Source organism: Nicotiana tabacum, chromosome 7 (genome assembly GCF_000715075.1).
Source record: "Nicotiana tabacum cultivar K326 chromosome 7, ASM71507v2, whole genome shotgun sequence".
In the NCBI taxonomy this organism is placed as follows: domain Eukaryota; kingdom Viridiplantae; phylum Streptophyta; class Magnoliopsida; order Solanales; family Solanaceae; genus Nicotiana; species Nicotiana tabacum.
In genome coordinates, this window is record NC_134086.1 from 66,890,139 (window position 1) to 66,910,226 (window position 20,088).

Genomic DNA, 20,088 nt, shown 5'->3' on the forward strand with positions numbered 1-20,088 from the left:
ATAGTCCATCCCATTCAGACTTAAGGTATGACACATTTTTTCCATCAATACTTAGTTCGATCATTTATTTTCTTATAATCTATTTCTATGGCAATATTTTGGCTGATATTGGAGCAACAACTTTTTGAGATAGCAGGCAAACCTTGGAGGGAGTCGCATCCACGAGTTTGTTATTATGGTCTATATTTCATGAATATAACGTTTCCATCCCATATGCTTAAGTATTAATCATGATACTTAAGTTGGTAGAATTCTGGAAAACGGCAGAAGTTTACACCCATTTGGTAGAATTCTGGAACATTAAGTTGACCTGTCAGAAGAAAGGGGAACTAATGGACAAAATTCAGCTTTCAACAGAATATTTCTACTTATACAATAAATCTTCATTACGTTATTAGAGTGAATAAAAAGATTAGGCTTGGCCTTATTTGTGGAATATAAAGGAAGGGATTAGGCTGAACAATTATAGTATGATTGCCCAGTAATTGCTTTCCAACAACAGAGACCTAAATAAAAATCTTCAACAAGTCTCCACATATACATCCTCTTATTACGCTATTTCAGGGCAGTATGTGTTTCAAGCTCTATGTGAAAGTTATACATGAGCTCTTGATACTTGGTGGCTGATAATTTTGGAGTTCTCTGGAGATTAGTATAGTTGACATAGTAAAGTCCAAATCTTATGCTATATCCATCTAGCCACTCAAAGTTGTCAAGAAGGGACCAAACAAAGTATCCCCTTACATCTGCACCTTTCCTGATGGCATTTGCCAATGAATTTAAGTTGCTATGCAAGTATTTCACTCTACGAACATCGTTCAAGGCATCCTCTATAGAAGAACTGTTCCCAGCAAAGCCTGCAACATTGCCAGTTATATTAGCAGTTGTATCCGCCGGTGGATCAAATTGCATCTTGCTCAAGTAATTAGTTGATGAAATGTATCTCAGTCTAAAGGACAAGAAAGTGTAATATTTTTCTTACCATTTTCAGTGATAAACATTGGAGTATTGTTGAATTTGTCCTTCAAATACATCACAACTTTTTCAATCCCTTGTGGGTACACAAATTGCCAGTCCACTTCCCCCTGATTTATTAAAAAAAATCCTTAAAAAATTAATTTAGCAGTGTAGAAAGTGCAAGTAATAATTTGCAGAAAAAGATTAAAGATAAGAATACTGATGTGATTTAAGGAAACATACTGGTTCACCAATGTAGATGCCGTCTCTTTGTGTAGTCCTAAAATAAGAACCCTCTGACCAAGAGTTTCCATGTTCACAGGCAGAATATAAGCAATCTTTGATATAGACAGCCGAATAATGATTGATTCCAATGAAATCTAGGCCATAACTCAACTTGCTCAAATCATTCATTGATAATTCCGGAAGATTAGATCCCAAAATTTGTACCATTTCTTTAGGATATCTTCCTAATATAATAGGGTCTAAAAACCTGCATGTGGGTAGTTAGTAAAAAATATTCTTTTACTCTCTTTCCGATGCATAAATATTAGTATATAGAAGGCTTACCAACTGTCATAGAATGATCGAGCTCTATGAGTTGCAGCTATGTCTTCTGAGGAATTGCTTAACGGTTCAAACCATTCAAAACCCATAGTAATGCCAATCATGCCTCCTTGACTTTTCTGAAAAGCAGCAGAAATATACAATTTTCCTATTTTACTTCACCAAAAATAGTTACAGACTCGTGATGATATCTTGCTTTACCTAGTGTTCCCTTTCCTTTCTATAGACAAGTCAATCTATGTTGCGCGGACTCTCCAAAATGCGGCTGCACCCGTGTCGAATTTTTCAAAGATACACTACTTTTGGAGGATCCGACACGCACACGGTATTATTTTCGAAGAGTCCGAACAACATAAAGACCAACAATAGCATTGCACTAGAAGAGTAATTACTGTTTGAAAAAGTTGCGTCCCAGATCATGCCATGTTGAGAATTGACATGATAATGGAGAAAAGGGAAAGAGCCGTCGAAAAAACCTGATATCTGGTGCGGTAAATGCTGACAGCATTTGCATGAGATAGGATCATATTGTGAGCTGCAATGAAGGGTTCCCTTTCTGAATCCCCAGCACTACAATTCCCAAATATACCAGAGCATCGAGTTGGAGGGTAAGTCCCATCTCTATAGCCAGCTATGGCCATAAAGTTAGCCTCATTCATCGTTACCCAGTATTTAACTCTATCTCCGAAGTATTTGAAGCATATGTTTGCGAAATAGCTGAAATCATCCCTGAGACAAAACCCATGCAACACGAATGTAACTTGTTCATCATTTTGGATTTTGATAGAATCTACAACTAGCTTTAAGTATAAGAGGGGCCCAACTACTTATGGTAAATTAAAGTCCCGTAAGATATGGACAATTCTTTGGACTAAATAAAATCTTAACGATGTGATTAAAGCGAGCATGAGGTCCACAAGTTATGAGTTCATTGAGACGTGTGAGCGTATTTATAGTACTCCGCTAGTTAGAAGTAGTTGTCAGTGATATAGTGTGGCAAAGAAGTTAAAAATCGAGTTAATTAATGACTCTAATAATGAGTTAATATATACCTTGACATGGCGACCTTGTAAATTACTGGAGTAATCAAATGGAATGGGATATGGATGGCTTGTAACCAATTGTGAACCTAAATGGAGTAAGTTAGAAATTGTTATAACAAGTATTGATATGGTTTGATACAAACTAACATGTTGGTTGATTTAATTGGACGTGCTTGACGTCATTTAAGTATTTGGAGTGTGAGGTAGATGTAAGTTGAGATGTATGTCCCTTTAAGGCATTTTTTTTTTTGAAAAATACATATTTCCTAAGATATACGTAGAAAATGTTTAGAAATGTTTATAACGTAGAATGCATGCTCTTGTAAATGTTTTAAGATATGTAGAATGCATGTTCATGTCATGGATAGATGTTCAGTTGTTTCACTTGATACATAGTTTAAAGCATTGGGCTCCTATAAAATTGTGTTGTGACACTTACCGTATTTGTGAACTTAGCCAACCACCATATCTGTCCTGAAGTTCTTGTGGTATGTCAAAATGTGTTAATGTGACAAACGGTTGGATCCCTGAAGCCATAGCAAATAACGAATTCGTCTGAGCTCAAAATTTTACTTCTTTTCTACATTTTGGATTATCTAAAGCATAAAACTGCTAGCAAGAGAAGCAGAATTGACCTTTCTGTAGGAGTGCATCAATGAGCTTACTGTAGAACTCAATTCCGGCAATATTAACTTCTCCAAATATCCCCTCTGAATAAAATTATAACCAACCAAAAAAAAAAGAAAAAGAGATTCTCATTGTAAACGACAATTAGGAGATTATTTTTTTAAGATGAGGAAGGGGAGCATTGCCGTAGCCGGTAAAGTTGTCTATATGTGACCAGGAGGTTACGAGTTCGAGCCGTGGAAATAGCCTCTTGCAGAAATGCTAGGTAAGGCTGCATACAATAGACTCTTATGGTCATGCCCTTCCCCGGACCCGCGCATAGCAGGAGCTTAGTGCATCAGGCTGCCTTATTTGCTTAAGATGAAGGAAAGAGAGCAGTGATAGTTATAACTTACTAGGCAGAATTCTTGCCCATGAGATAGAGAAACGATAGCTATTCACCCCTATATCTGCCATGAGTTTGATGTCCTCCTGTTTACATTTTAATACCAAACAGATCAAAACTCTTCCATTTCATGATTTACGCGTTTATATTATTGCTAATACACGGCATTAGTCTAAGCAGCTTTGAAATTAACAACAAATGCACATGTTCTTATCTGCTTTCATATGATGCTGATCAGTTTTGGCCCATAAAATGAAACCAATGTGAGTTTTAAATCCTAATTACAAAGAAGAATCTAACTTTTTTCGCCCTTTTGTGTCAACATGCATATGCATGTATGCCTTCTGTCCAGCACAATTAGGCTGTTCACTTTTCTTATGCATGAACAAATTAAGTTTGATCTCCTAATAAAGCCACAAATTGTTCAATCATAAGTACCTCCTATCTAGTTTATTGTTGTGTGAGCAGTATTATATTTCATAATACCATGAAAACGTTTTGAGTGAGTTTCAGTAAGCAAAAATTATTTAGCAAAAACCATCTAATTAATCTCAACGTCCCTCACTTTAGATTCATATCAACTGGTCTGCAGGCATATATATATATATATATATATATATATATATATATATATATATAATTCTCTCTTTTTCAAGCTTATCGTTCTTTTTTCATTCACTTTTTGCCGTCCCTACTAATGGCGGACCTAGGATTTTGTACAAGTGAGTTCAGGCAAAAACAAGGTAGCCAATTGTATAATCCGCTCCTATAAACAAAATTTGCTCATTGCTTTTTTTTTTTTCCACGTACTCTCAAGAGCCAAAATGAAGTCATTTTAAATTCATGCTATTTTTTTAAAAAACAAAGTTGGGGAATGTTTCTTTAAAAAAATTACAAATTTTCTTCTTAGTACAATATATATATATATATAAAGTTGAAAAAAAGAGTTATAAACTAAAATTTTGATACAAGCGATTAGAGGAGAAGAGATGATCCACTAAACTAAAAAGATAAAATATACTAAATTACGTAAACAAATTATAATAATTTCGGCAAAGCATTCTTATGTTTTTAGCAAAACCTATGTAAGAGAGAACGAAAATTCATTTAGTAGAAAAATTTAAATTATTGAAGTAGAGTTAATTAAATAAATTTTATTCGACCTAAACAAAAAATATAAATAGAAGTATGAAAAACAAGACAAATAGAAAACATAAGCAAATTAACTGAACAATGGACGTTTAACAGCAGGGTAAAATATATTAGTTTGTTGCTTTAACGGAGGCTTGAACCTGTGACCGTGGTTCTTAATTGAACCCTCTTTACGGCTGATCCGCAGCCTTTGTTTGGGTGAAGCCGGTTCAACGAATCAGAGTACTTAAATCTTATGTTCTAGAGCTCTCTTATAAACCCTTCAATGGTGATATTTTTTTTTTAATTTTTTGAACACCAGTGTTATTCTTCCCATTTTAAGCTCCAATATTTGTTTTGCTACTTCATTTCTGTAAGAATCAAGCAAGAAATTTCAGGTTCTTGAGTCATTTTCCAACTTCGAATTTTCAAGTTCATTTTTCACTCAAATCAGTGTTTGATTCACGATTTTAAGCTCAAAACAGCCACACTTCAACAAATCGAATTGGGTTTCAAAAATTTCAGCACCCAAAGAACATAGTGGGTTTCAAAAATTTCACCACAAATTCTTCAAATGAGAAGAAGAATTTGATTTTTAGCTCTAATAACAACTCCAAACAAGTTTTTTTTGAAGCAGAAAAAATTAATACATCACCATCATTGTAATCTTTGAAGTTTGGTATGAAAATTAAATTGTGAGATTTAGGATTTGTGGTGTTTTGAAGTGTGAGAACTGATTGACAATGACTCATTGAGCTTGAAACAGAACTATATCTATTGCTTGTTGAGTTTGGCTGGTTATATTTCAAGAATACCATTGTTGACATATTGAAGGACTTGAATGGAAAAGAAGACGAAATTTTTATTTTGGTGAAGGTGATGTCTGCAATGGAAAGGTAAAGGAAAAGAATCGGGAAAAATTGAAAAGGGTTGGGAGTAGGTGGGTGGGGCGGAAGGTAGGAAATAATTGTACGACGAAATGAAAATTTCCTGGTCAAATAGTCAAATGAAAAAAGAAATAAATACTAGGCTGAACAGATTTAAGTGGCTTATTTATCTTAGAAAATATTATAAATAAAAGGTGGCATGAACTCTTATGTGGCATTTTAGTTAAGAGGTCAGGTGCCATTATAGATAACCGTTAGGGATGAGCGCAAATTTATTTACTTCTTTAACTCTTTAATTTATAAAGAAAGTATAACGGGAATAAATATTGACTATTTAAAATAGTACAAGGAAAAATCTGAACCTTTTCCCTTCTTTAATCTAGTACGTGAAAATTATAAATTATCAATCATACAATCAGAAGATCAATTTTATATAGGACCTTATAGTATTTGAAACAACAATCTTATATATAGTTCGAATTGAGCATCAGTCTTGCAAGGAAAGAAGCCGTGTGACACACACAACCTTATAAGGAAAGAACCAAAAAAATATATAGAGAAAGAAAAAAGATATTAATCAAACACATAAATTCATGCTTTTTTTTTTTTTTGGTAAATAATTTTTGGAAAGAGAAAGATTAAAATATATGGAAAGACATTCTTAGTCTAAGAAGAGAACAAAAAGGTAAAACAAGCAACATATGATTCAAGAAAGAAAGGAAATATTCAATGAAGTAGGTAAGATATCTAGATAAACATCCAAGAAAATGTTGGCCTTCGGAAATGCCTAAGAAGCCAGTAATCCCTGACTAAGGGGCAGTGGGTTCTGTGTTAATTTGTAGAAATTAATTAATTTTTGAAGCTTCTTTTTTTTTTTAAAAAAAAGACTGAGCATCAACTAGATCACCAAATAACGATGGTAGTGATCAACAGCAACATCTCCATTGCTTCCTTCCTTAATATGACCTGCAACAAGACAAAAATAATAAATTACATGAATTCCTTTTTCTCTATTTGTGGGGTGTGCGGGGAGCTGGTGACTGGTGGCAGGTGCTGCTTGATTTGGTAGCCTAAAAACACAGTAAATGTTGCAAACATTGAAAGAAATTGGCATTTTGAAAGCTCACCAGCTTCATGGGTAAAAACGTCCCAGTTGCTGAGGCCTTTCCCATCACTCAGATAAGCTCCTTCATACTGCGGACAAAAAAAGAAGAGCGGTTAAAACAAGAATATCGGGGAAAAAGGGAAAGAACTGTGAGAAGAACCTGGTAACATGAAGAGGCCGTTCCAAACAAGAAATTGCTTGACAATGTAACTTGGTTTGAGTTTTCTTGGAGAATAAGCTTATCTGTTTGATGACATGACACCATGAAACCAGAAAAGAAGATACAAATTGCTAAGCATGTATGCCAAAACACTGCAGGTTCCATGTTAGGAAGTCAAAAGTACACGGCTAATTTTTTCAGTAGAAATGACGAGAAGATAATTACTTTTATTGCTTGTACTTAACTTTTAATGTCAGAGAGAAAAGGTTAGAAGAAAAAGCCACATCTCACATGTTTAAGTAGAAATAATGTTGAGAAAATGGCCAGAAATATCTCAGCTATACTCAAGACTTAAACTACATCCTTGTACTATCACAATGACCAAAAGACATACCTAAACTGTCCCAAAAATGAGAAATTACATCCTTCCGTTAGTTTTCTGTTAAGAAATAACGAGTTCAACCAGAACCACAAGACTATGTTGGTATCATTTATAATACAAAGTCAAAAATTTCTTTTTGAAAATTCATTTACAACCAATAGTCATAGATCTTTTTATTTTTCAAGTGTTCTATCTATTTCCAAGTGACTTCTTGCATGAAGCCTTAAAAGTGGTGAATGGCTTTGACAAATGGCTATGCAAATGTATCATGTGTCTTCATGCATGGAAGACTAGGTACATTTGTTAATATCGAAGCCAAGTGGATTAATATATTTGGACAAGTGATAAAAGGCTCTCCACACTTATCATATGTGCAACCTCCCGAATTGCCTATAAATAGGATGATCATTAGCCATCATATTCACTCAATTCTTAACTAATAATTCATCTTCCTAATCATTATTTTCTTTCTACAATATTTTAATTTCTGTAACAGCTACAGAAAATACCTTCATCTTCTCTTCTTTCTGGGCAACTGTTTTGTGCAAGTTCTAAACTTCCAGCCACGAGTGCACGTCTTTGGAGGTAATGTGAAACCTTAGGGAGCGGCCGGTCTTAACGATTTGCACCCAATCGGGCCGAAATCGGTTTCAAGGCAGTGGCTTGCCACGACACAGTATTTTTTATAAGTTGTTCTTCCTTTCTTGTGCTTAGTCAATATTATCTACTCATTTTTCTTACAATTTGAAAGCAATTTTACATATAATATTGACTAATGAACACCACTTTGAACAAAACACTTCCTGATCTCTCAAAGCTTGAGCCTTTAGATGGAAACAATTATAAGCGTTGGTCCCATAAACTGTTAATTTTCTTTGAACAATTAAAAGTTGATTATATTTTATTTAACGATCCTCCTGCTGATATTGTTGCTGATAATTCTAATTCTGCTAATATTGTTATTACTGATGATGCTGCTAAGAAGAAATGTAAAAAAGATAATAAAATTGTGATAGGGCATTTGCTTAACCATATGACTAACCCTCTCTTTGATTTGTTTATAAATATAAATTTGCTAAAGTTGTATGGGACAGTTTGGAGAAGAAATATGGTGCTGATGACGCGGGAAAAAAAAGTATATCATTGGAAAGTGGATCAAGTTTCAGATGGTTGATGATAAGCTAATCATGGAACAAGTTCATGAGTATGAGAACTTGACTGCTGATGTTTTGAACGAGGGGATGGAGATGTCTGAGATTCTTCAGGCTAATGTTCTGCTTGAAAAGTTTCCACCTTCCTGGAGTGATTACAGGAAACAACCGAAACACAAAAGGAAAAACTTTACTCTTCAAGAACTGATCAGTCACATGAGGATTAAGGAAGCAAACCGTCTCAAAGATGAGGAGTCTGAACGACTTAAAGATAAGATAAAATCTCTCTCTCTTAATTCTTCTAAAGCTAACCTTGTGGAATCTTCTTGTACTTTTGTGAAAGATAGGTTTAAAGGAAAACAGAAGAAAGGACATATGAAGAAACAAAATTACTTCAATAAGCCGGAGGGCCATATTCAAAAGTCGAAAGGACCTTGCTATGTGTGCGGTAAAATTGGTCACAAGGCTTTTCAGTGCACCCAAAGACAAGGACAAAGCTCAAAGATTGGAGAAAAAGCTCCAGTCCAAGCTAACCTTAATGAGGGTGGTGGTGTCATTACTGCTGCGGTTGTTGAGGAAAACATGGTGGCTAACAAGACTGACTGGATACTGGACATAGGCGCTTCAAGGCACATTTGCACCAACAACGAGCTGTTTCACTACTTTGAGGAATCTGCTGATGGCGAGTGTGTCTACAAGGGTAACTCCACTACAGCTGGAGTTATGGGTAAAGGAAAAATTCTCCTTCAGTTAACTTCTGGAAAAACCTTAGCCTTGAACAATGTTCTGTATGTACCCTCCATTCGTAGAAACTTAGTTTTTGGTGCGCCTCTCAACAAAGCAGGTATTAAACTTATTTTTGAATCTAATAAAGTTTTTATTTCTCGTAGAGGAGACTTTATTGGGAAGGGTTACCTTAGTGGGGGTTTATTTGTACTGAACATCGCTCAAGAGATTACTAATAATGCTAGTATTTTTAATTCTTCTTATATTGCCGAGTCTATTGATTTGTGGCATAGTAGACTAGGTCATGTTAATATTGCTTCTATTAATGGACTTAGAAAAATGGAATTAATTCCTGCAATTAATGTTGATAATTTTTCTAAGTGTCCAGTTTGTGTAGAAGTAAAACATACCAAAAAAGCCTTTTAAAAATGTATCTAGTAGAAAAACAAAATTGCTTGAACTAGTACATTCAAACTTAGAAGATTTAAAGAACACTGTTAGTAAGGGTGGAAAGAAATACTACATCACCTTTGTAGATGACTTTTCTAGATATACTAAAGTATAAGTCAAAAGATGATGTTGAAAGCATATTTTTGAAATACAAGGCAGAAGTAGAGAATCAATTAGATGGAAAAATCAAGAGGCTTAGGTCTGACAGGGGTGGTGAATATAGTACTAATTCTCTAGAAGCCTTTTGTGAGAATAATGGTATTATACATGAGGTTAGTGCTCCCTATACTCCCCAACAAAATGGTGTAGCCGAACGGAAAAATCGAATCCTTAAGCAAATGATGAATTCTATGCTTTTGAGTTCGAGTTTATGTGATAATATGTGGGGGAAAGCTATTTTATTTGCATGATATGTTCTTAATAAAGTCCCTCATAAGAAGTTAGATAAACCCCCGTATGAGTTATGAAAAAGGTTTGTCCCTAACTTGAAAATTCTAAAAGTGTGGGGGTGTTTGGCTAAGGTTGGTCTACCTGATTTTAAACAAGAAAGACCCAAGACTTTTCATGCTATTTTCATTGGTTATGCTCAAAATAGTGTTGCATATAGATTTATGCCTTTGAATGATAGTTCTATTTGTGAATCTAGAGATACAGAATTTTTTGAGCATGTTTTTCTATTGAAAAATAATGTGACAAGTGTTGTACCTAATAATGCTTCTACATCTATGTCTGTTAATTCTCATTTTGTTCCTTCTTCTAGTGTTACTTCTAATAAGCATAAAAATGAACTTAGAAGAAGTAAGAGGCGTAGAATTGAAGCTAGCTTTGGTCTTGACTTTATTACTACTTTCTTGACTGAAAATATTAATCTTGATATTTTGAGTGATGAATTAGTGTCAATCTATTTAATAAGAGAAGACCCCAAGACACAGTGAAGCAATGAGGTCAATAGATGCTAGTTTTTGAACAGTGGCCATTAAAAATGAATTAGACTCTATAATTTCTAATCACACTTGGGACTTGTTTGATTTGCCGAAAGGTTGTAAACCCATAAGTAGCAAGTGGATATTTAAGAAGAAATTGAGACCTGATGGTACAATTGAGAAATATAAGGCCAGACTTGTTATTAGGGGTTTTAACCAAAAGAATGACATTGATTACTTTGATACTTATTCTCCTGTGACTAAGATAGTAATTATTAGAACTCTTGTTTCTTTATCCGCTATTCATAATATAGTGATACATCAAATGGATGTTAAAACAACTTTCCTAAATGGTGATTTAAAGGAAGAGATCTATATGTCTCAACCTGAGGGATTTGTGATTCAAATACAGGAGAATAAAATATGCAAATTGAAAAAGTCTTTGTATGGTCTAAAGCAGGCACCTAAGCAATGGTACAAAAAGTTTAATAACACATTAGTGGTTAATGATTTTGTTGTTAATGCATCTGATATTTGTGTTTATTTCCAGGTGATATGATCAGATTGTGTTATTATATGTTTGTATGTGGATGACATATTAATCTTTGGCCCTAATGTGAATGTCATTAATGAGACTAAGAATTTTTTGTCTTCTAAATTTGAAATGAAAGATCCTAGAGAAGCAGATGTGATTTTAGGGGTTAGAATCAAAAGAACTTTTGATTGTTTTTCATTGTCTCAGTCTTATTATATTGAGAAAATGTTGAAAAGATTCAATTGTTTTGATGTAGCACCTATGAGAACTCCTTATGATCTTAGCATACACTAAAAGAATAAGGAATCTAGTATTTCTCAAACTGAGTATGCTAAAATAATTGGTAGTGTAATGTTTCTCATAAATTATATACGACCTGATATTGCTTATGTTGTTAGTAGATTGAGTAGATATACTCACAACCCTAGTAGTAAACACTGGATTTCTCTTCATCGTTTGCTAAGGTATTTGAGAGGTACTATGGATTGGTGTTTGAATTTTAATAAATTTGCTGTTGTTTTAGAAGGATTTTGTGATGCAAACTGTGTTACTGACAATGATGAAGTTAGCTCCACTAGTGGCTATGTATTTACTTTGGGTGCAGGCGCTATTTTATGGAAGTCTTCAAAACAGACTTGTATAGCACGATCTACTATGGAGTCTGAATTCATTGCTCTTGAGTTGGTAGGGCAAGAAGCCGAGTGGTTGAGAAACTTATTGGCAGACGTGCCTTTGTGGGGAAGACAAGCTTCACCAGTTTCTCTACATTGTGACTCACAAGCGACAATTGGAATTGCCAACAATAGTGTGTATAATGAAAAAAGAAGATATATCCACATTAGGCATGGTGCGGTAAAACAATTGTTGAAATATGGTGTTATTTTCTTGGAATATGTAAGATCCAAAAGAATTTGGCGGATCCTTTAACCAAGGGTTTGGTAAGGAGAGTTATCCTTGAAACGTCGAGGGGGATGGGGCTAAAGCCCATAGAATGAGGAAGTATGGTGGATACCCGTTTTTGGTCAAACAAAGCCATATAAGACCTCAATATGCACTATATTTTCTATCCCCATGGCGTGTGGTAGTGTTTTATAAGGTTGAGCTTACTTTGATCTTAATGATTTCATAGCCTTAAGGTAGTCTATGTGTAGATAGACTTAATGGAATCACCTACGTGAGTGTAAAGGTACGGTCGCCTTTTATGAAAGACTTGGGATGTCTTTCTAGAGAACTCATGAGACCAAAGTATGTGCATGACCATAAAAGCACTTTGTTAGTATCTCGGAGTTTGCATAAAATTAAAGATATAGTATGTATTGTGAGGGTCTCAACTAATGTCCATTCAGTTCAAGAGTACTTCACTTTGTAGATATTAGTTGTTACCTCATTTCACTATGTGTCAATTCAAATCGAAATATATTGACATTTAAGTACATGTTCCTTATTTTGTCCAGAATTATTCTATTTTTATATTTGCATTAGTGGGGGATTGTTGGTATTATTTATAATGCAAAGTCAATAGTTTCTTTTTGAAAATCCATTTATAATCAATAGCCATGAGACTTTTTATTTTTTAAATGTTCTAACTATTTCCAAGTGGCTTCTTGCATGAAGCCTTAAAAGTGTTGAATGACTTTGACAAATGGCTATGCAAATGTATCATGTGTCTTCATGCATGGAAGAATAGGTACACTTGTTAATATTGAAACCAAGTGGACTAATATATTTGGACAAGTATTAAAAGACTCTCCACACTTGTCATATATGCAACCTCCCTAATTGCCTATAAATAGGATGATCATTAGCCATCATATTCACTCAATTCTTAACAAATAATTCATCTTGCTAATCATTATTTTCTTCCTATAATATTTTAATTTCTGTAATAGCTACAAAAAATACCTTCATCTTCTCTTCTTTCTGGGCAACTGTTTTGTGCAAGTTCTAAACTTCCAGGCATGAGTGCACGTCTTTGGAGGTGATGTGAAACCTTAGGGAGCGGCCGGTCATAACGATTTGCATCCAATCAGGCCGAAATCGGTTTCAAGGCAGTGGCTTGCCACGATACAGTATTTTTTATAAGTTGTTCTTCCCTTCTTGTGCTTAGTCAATATTATCTACTCATTTTTCTTACAGACTATTCCATAGAAGCACCAACTCTGTCGCAGTGCGAGCTGACGTAAATAAAAATTCAGCACCTGCTTAAGCGCTCAATATCAAATCAATACATTGTCTGCTCATGAGTTGCATTAATCAAACATTGGCAGAATAATATTCTTACCAAAAGTTAGAAGGATATCTATAGTATATATCTTTGTTTTATTTCAACATGTGAATATTTAGTTATTAATAAAATTTAAATCGTTTTACGAACTGCCAATGAGAAGCAATTAATTGTAAAAATCTTCAAGTTAACTCACAGAAGGTAAGAGACGAATTATGCATCTCATTTTAACATGAGTTTTACTTGATCTAAATTAAAATTGGAACAATGTAAATGGGAGCCATATAAAAATCTTCCTTATCTCTCCCCCCCCCCCCTCTTTGTTCGTTTTTTTTTTGGGTCAAAGAAAAAATTATATATATTAAGAACTACATTATAGAGTACTGGTTAGATGGGGTACTGTAATCCTCCTAAACGGACATGTTTTATTCCGGTGTATCAAAATTACATGCCAAAAAGTGTCTAATTACTTCAGTTACTAGGATGTTTGTCCAAAATACATCATTTGCGAACACTAGAGGAACTGTTAGCATGGTAGATCTTCCCAAAAAATTTAATTCTGCTGCTTCCTTTGCCAGTGCATCGGCCACTCTATTCTGCTTCCTGTAACGAAGCCTCACCACCACATTGTCCATCCTTTAGATCAACAACCCGCATTCACATATAATAGGATCATAAGTTATATTATCTGTGAGTAGCATTCTTATTACCTCTACCGAGTCTATAGTTATTTCTAGAGGTATCCATCCATTTTGTTCTGCAATTTGGAGACCATTTAGCAAAGCTTGTAATTCTGCCATTGTGTTGGTAGTGTGTGGCATGTTTTCCACATACCCTAGAATCCAATCCTCATTATGAGTCTTGAATACCCCACCAATTCCTCCAATGCCTGGGTTACCCTTAGCCGCCCTATCAGCGTTGAGTTTATAGTGCCCCTTCATGAGGGACTCCCATTTAACTCTGGTAGGAAAAGGCTTCCTAGTCATGCCTTTTTGGGCCAATGTGTAGTATTAAATTGATTTGACAATGATGTTGTTAGCAGAGATGATATTCTTTACTTTTATTGAAAAGAATATGGTTTCTAGCTAGCTAGCTAAATGTTCCAGAAGCATAAAGGGAGAATGATTTCCCATGAGATAATATTGTTAAAGGATAGTTTCCTTAACTTGTTCCAAGTGATTGGCAAAAGCTGGAATGTACGGATAGGATTTAATTACTGGATTTCAGTAGTGCCTTTGGATATTACGTCATACCAGCATTTGGTTGCATATGGGCATTCAAAGAAGATGTGGTCACTAGTTTCAAGAATGGTTGAGCAAAAACGGCATGCATGGTTGCAATTGACTCTAATTCTGTACAGGAAAGCTCCAGTAGGGAGCTTTTCCTATGCCAACAGCCAGATGAAGGTTTTTATTTTATTCAGGACATTTAACTTCCATATCCATCTGAAGTTACCATCTTCCTCATTCATCAGAATCTTATTGGTGTTGCTAAGGAATGTATAGGTTGATTTTGTGGTAAAGGACCCATTTGGAGTCAGCCCCCAAATTAGCATGTCTTCCTTGGAAGAGTTAGTAGGGATGAAGATTCATTTGATTAGATTAGTAATATCCTCAGGAAGGTTCATGGAGATGGATGAGATATCCTAATTTCCTGAACTGTAGATAGTGTCCATTTTAGTAGCCATGTCATTTGGGGTGAGTGGACCCTCAATCATGTCCCTAATGGCTGGGTGATTTGGAATCCAGGCATCATTAATGAAGTTCATTCTGTTCCCTTTGTGGAAAATCCATCTACTAGCCTTGTTACAAGTATCCAAACCTTTGAGGATACATTGCAAGATTGGGGACTTTGGATTCTTGGGGGTATGGTTCCAATTATAATATTTTGATATTAGGACTTTAGCCCACACACTAGAGGTGTTATGGTAAATCTTCCATGCCAGCCCAACATGGGAGGCTTTATTCTTGCATTTAGCTTTTTGTAATCCCATCCCACGATGTGATTTTTGCCTAGTGACTTTGTCGCGGCTAACCATGTGCATTTTCTTCTTATTTGGTGTAGTACCCCAGATAAAATTTCTTTGAATTCAATTAATTTGGTTGGTCATCTTGGAGGAAAGTTTGATGTATTGCATGATATGGCTTAGGATGTTGCTAAGAGAGGCTTTGGCCAGAATAATTCTTCCAATCATATTTAGGCAATTTATTTTCCAGCCAGATTGCTTGAATTGCATATTGTCTAGTATGAACTAGAAATCACTATTGGAGGGTCTCTTATGGAACATTGGTAACCCAAGGTAGCTACCAAAAAGATGTAGTAGCTTTAATGGAAAGAGTATTTGTAAGGTTGTCCAATATGTCAGGCTTTATGTTAGAGGATAAGATCACCCCAAACTTAGAAAGATTGATTTTTTACGAGAGGCTTCACTGAAAGACTGCAGGATAGATTAGATTGTGTTGCAGTTTCTAATGTTTGCCTTTGAAACCACGGTAAGGTTATTAGCAAGGAAGAGATGTGATATCTTTGGACCAGACCTACTAATACTGATTGGAAGCCATTTCTTATCCTAAACAGCCCTATCAATGAGCCTAGAGAGCCTCTCCATGCACATAATGAACAAGTAGGGGGAGATGGGGTCCCCTTGCCTAATTCCCTAGAAGGCTTGAATGTGTCAATCTTGGCACCATTAACTAAGATGGAGATGTTTGATGAGCTAATACATGATAGGATTAACTTAGTTAGCTCATGTGGGAAGTTGAAGGCCTGTAGAGTGTCTCTAATGAAAGCCCACTCCATGATGTCAAAGTCTTTTTCTAAGTCAATTTTGAGGATCATGTGAGCTTGATTCCTTTTCATTTTCCCAAAGTGGGTGATGTATTCTTGGACAATGATGGCATTGTCTGAGATCCTTCTATTGGATAAGAAACTTTTCAGGATAGGACCAATTATATTTGGGAAGAAAGGCTGGATTATGTTAACAATGACTTTTGTGATGGTCTTGTAGATAGTATTACAAAGTCCTATTGCTCTGATAATTTTGAGCATGATAGCTTGGGGACACTTGGGGATGAGGCAAAGTAGAGTTTGGTTCATAGTTTCATCATGGAGTGTGTGTCAAAACAGGAACTACAAAAGTCTATCATTGACTTCCCCACAATGCTCTAGTGTCTTTGGTAAAAGAAAGGGTATATCCCATCAGGACCGGGAGCCTTAAAAGGTTTAAAGGAGAAAATAGCCAGTTTGATTTCACTATACTCTATGGGCCTATCCAAGCTTTCTCTTTGGCAATTTGAAAGAGTATGGATCATGTCCAGATGACTGTTAGTGAGAATGGGGGCTTGTATGTGGGAGGAAGTGTAAAGGCTCCTAAACAAATGCATTATGGAGATCTTAATGTCTCCTTGGTCATAGAGCCAGTTCTCACTGTTATCTTTGAGGGACAGGATCTTGTTCCTCCTTCTCGGGACCAGGAGCCTTAAAAGGTTTAATGGAGAAAATATCCAGTTTGATTTTACTATATCCGGGCTCGCTTGGTCCAAATTCGAAATTCAGACCAAAACCAGATTACCCTTTTACCCCCAGGTCCGAATAGATAATTGGTTTTGGAATCCGACCTCAACTTGAGGTCTAAATTCCCAATTTATCAAATACCTAATTTCTACCCAAAAATCCCCAATTCCACCATGAAAACCTTAGATTTTAAGTTGAAATCTTGTAAAATAAAGTGAAATATACTTACATTTATTGCTTATATTTATTGGGTTTCATTAATTATTCTTAATTTATTGCTTGTTATTGATCATAAGGAGCTCTCATCAAAGCTCTTAGAACTGTTAGTCCTTCATCGGCTTTCTACAGCTGAGTACCGAGCTCGACCTCGAGGCCCCGTATAACCTGGCTCGAGGCCCCGATTCTCAACCACTCGGTTTGCCTAAACATATTGCTTTCAAGTTCTTATCTCATTCTTTAGTCTCATACTTAGCATCTACTTCTTAACAACTAGCATAAAAACAAATCACGTATTTTTAGAACCACAAAATCAAATGTAATTGTAATTACCATTTTTAAGGTAAACAGTTTGGCGCCCACGTCGGGCTAAAAATAATCGTGGTTGTTTTCTTGCTAGTTTACTGCATAATGAAAGATATTCTTCACACTTTATCTTGTCCAAAAATCTTTGATTTCAGGTCAAAATGTCTAACTCGGTAAATGCACATGAAAACAATGGTCTTGAGGACCATGGAGAGAATGATATAGCTATTCCAGGTATTGGTGTACCACCACGAAACCTTGATGATGCACCAGAACCAATTCCCGTGGACGTGGTCTCGCGCAACGCCCAACACGTCGACATAAGCTCCCACACCAATAGGAGTATACGCCAAGAAAACCAACAAGAAGCTCAAGAAATCCCAGTACGAGGGGAGTAGGAGATTAGCCTTCACGTTATTTTTTAGATGTTACAGGCACAACAACTCGCGATTGCTCAACTGTAAAGCCACCAAAAAACTCCAAGCACGGTAGCACCGGAAATGGCCCCTCGAGCCAAACACGTACCAAAAAGATCGAGTAACAACGGGTCAGCAGCTGACCCCGCTATTGTGAAGATGCTCGAGAACCTCATAAAGAGGATCGAATAGGGCGAAAAAATTATAGAAGCTAACGACAAAAAGGTGGAACCCTACAATTCAAGGGTCGACCAGATCCCAGGCGCACCGCCGATCCTGAAGGGTATTGATTCAAAGAAATTTGTACAAAAGCCATTCCCGTCAAATGCCGCTCCAAAGCCCATCCCGAAGAAATTCATAATGCTCGACCTTCTGAAGTATAACGGAACCTCGAACCCCAACGAGCACGTCACTGCTTACACTTGCGGGGTGAAGGGCAACGACCTGATGGACGACGAGATCGAATCCTTCCTGCTAAAAAGGTTCAGAGAAACACTCTCAAAAATGGCCATGATGTGGTATCACAACCTAGCTCCAAATTCAATAGACTCATTTGCCATGCTAGCAGATTCTTTCATAAAGGCACATGCCGGTGCCATCAAGGAAATCTGACGTCTTCAAAATCAAACAAAAAGAAAACGAGATGCTGCGGGAGTTCGTATCTCGCTTTCAGATGGAGCGAATGTAATTACCACTAGTTTTTGATGACTGGGCAGTACAAGCCTTCACCCAAGGCTTGAACGAATGAAGCTCAGTGGCTTCAAAGCAGCTGAAGCAGAATTTGGTTGAATACCCCACCGTGACATTGTCGGATGTCCACAACCGGTATCAGTCAAAGATTAAGGTCGAGGACGACCAACTGGGAGCCCCCTCGGGCTTGATATATCCAAGTAGACTCCTGGCGAAGGAGCCAAAGCCAAACAAGGAAGGTTACCAACCATACACCGAAGATAGGAGAAACGCCCCAAGGCATAACATACCATGAAATGATCCCAGGATAGATCGAGATCAGAATCCTTGGGGACTCGTGAGCAGATATGGATTGGACAGACACACAGGACCGACGGAGGCGCCCTGCTTGTCGAAATATAACTTCAATATTGACATTTCAGACATCGTATCTTCCATCGGTAAAATCAGAGACACCAGGTGGACAAGACCTGTGCTGTCAGATCCGTCACAGAGGAACCCCAACTTAGTGTGTTAATTTCATGGCACATACGGTCTTAGGACCGAAGATTGAAGACATCTTTGAGAAGAAGTAGCTCGGCTACTCAACAAGGGGCACCTCCGGGAGTTCCTTAGCAACCGAGCCAAAAATCTGTTCCAGGAAAGAGAGACAAATAGGAAGAATGAAACAGATGAGCCGCAACATATCATCCACATGATTGTTGGAGGAATTGACATTCCGCAGGAACCCATTATCAAAAGAAGAAAAATATCCATTACCAGGGATAAGCGAACTCGGGGTTACATACCCGAAGATTCTCTCACATTCAACGACGAGGACATCAAGACCCTATCTCAACCTCAAAACGATGCCTTGGTAATTTCTTTTCTTGTGAATACATTTTAAATTAAGCATGTGCTTGTGGATCCAGGTAGCTCGGCCAACATTATCAGGTTGAGGGTGGTGGAGCAGCTCAGACTGCTCGACTAGATTGTGCCCGTCTCTCGAGTCCTCAACGGATTCAACATGGCGAGCGAAACAACGAAAGTGGAAATTACCCTTCTGGTCAACGTGGCCGACATAACACAAAATGTTAAATTCTATATCATCGAAGGAGACATGAGGTACAACGCCTTGCTCGGAAGGCCATGGATACACTGCATGAGAGCAGTGCCATCAACACTTCATCAAATCATGAAGTTTTTGATGAAGGACGGAATAAAAACCGTGTATGGGGAACAACATGCAGCGAGGGAAATGTTCGCGGTGCATGATGTGGCACCGGAATTAACACCTCCAACATCGAAGGAGCCAAAGGATAAGCAAACAGTGAAGTAGCAATCACGAGACATATTCTCGTCTACGCCCAAATAAAATAAGAAAAGGACCATGACGTGTCCCCGAAGCAAACGTTTGAAGCATATCGAGTCTCAAAGCGCCATCACTACTAAGGTATAACCATCTCCCTTTTTATTTACATCATACACTAACCTTTGTGCAGATGTCCGATCAAAATAGTCGAAGTGTTGTACAGCTCGAAGGCCTTAAGGTTTCAAAGCATACATTGCATTCTTTTTCTTTCGATCGGGTTTTATCCCAAGAAGGGTTTTACCGATAAGGTTTTTAACGAGGCAACATCTATATGCTACCTAAGGAGAATTTCACAAGCTTTCAAGGCTTCTCTTCAATCAACCTCAAACACTGGGGGGCATCC

At 36.7% G+C, this 20,088-nt stretch overlaps 1 protein-coding gene across 2 annotated transcripts; it reads right to left on the minus strand.

The window, feature by feature from the left end:
• Positions 1-330: 330 nt before the first annotated feature.
• Positions 331-7,608, minus strand: LOC107766388 (beta-glucosidase 18-like). 2 transcript variants are annotated; one of them, XM_016585162.2, is made up of 12 exons: positions 7,257-7,608; positions 6,863-6,945; positions 6,725-6,791; positions 6,505-6,563; positions 3,590-3,665; positions 3,203-3,277; positions 3,007-3,094; positions 2,001-2,253; positions 1,528-1,643; positions 1,201-1,450; positions 983-1,085; positions 331-857 (listed from the first exon to the last, which is right to left on the minus strand). In XM_016585162.2, exons 5-12 carry the CDS (start codon positions 3,648-3,650, stop codon positions 556-558), a joined length of 1,248 nt encoding a protein of 415 aa, XP_016440648.1. In that variant the 5' UTR covers positions 3,651-3,665; positions 6,505-6,563; positions 6,725-6,791; positions 6,863-6,945; positions 7,257-7,608; the 3' UTR covers positions 331-555. The 2 variants fall into 2 exon arrangements, with proteins under 2 accessions (XP_016440648.1, XP_016440647.2); XM_016585161.2 differs by lacking the exon at positions 7,257-7,608 and having other exon boundaries at positions 6,863-7,215.
• Positions 7,609-20,088: the final 12,480 nt, after the last annotated feature.

Excerpts from the sequence above, each read along its gene's own strand:
- LOC107766388 (XM_016585161.2), bottom strand. The coding sequence starts at position 7,027 with ATGGAACCTGCAGTGTTTTGGCATACATGCTTAGCAATTTGTATCTTC. Across the intron at positions 6,792-6,862 it reads CGGCCTCTTCATGTTACCAG|TATGAAGGAGCTTATCTGAG; the intron begins GTTCTTCTCACA and ends TTTTGTCCGCAG. Across the intron at positions 858-982 it reads AATGTTTATCACTGAAAATG|GCTTTGCTGGGAACAGTTCT; the intron begins GTAAGAAAAATA and ends GCAATGTTGCAG.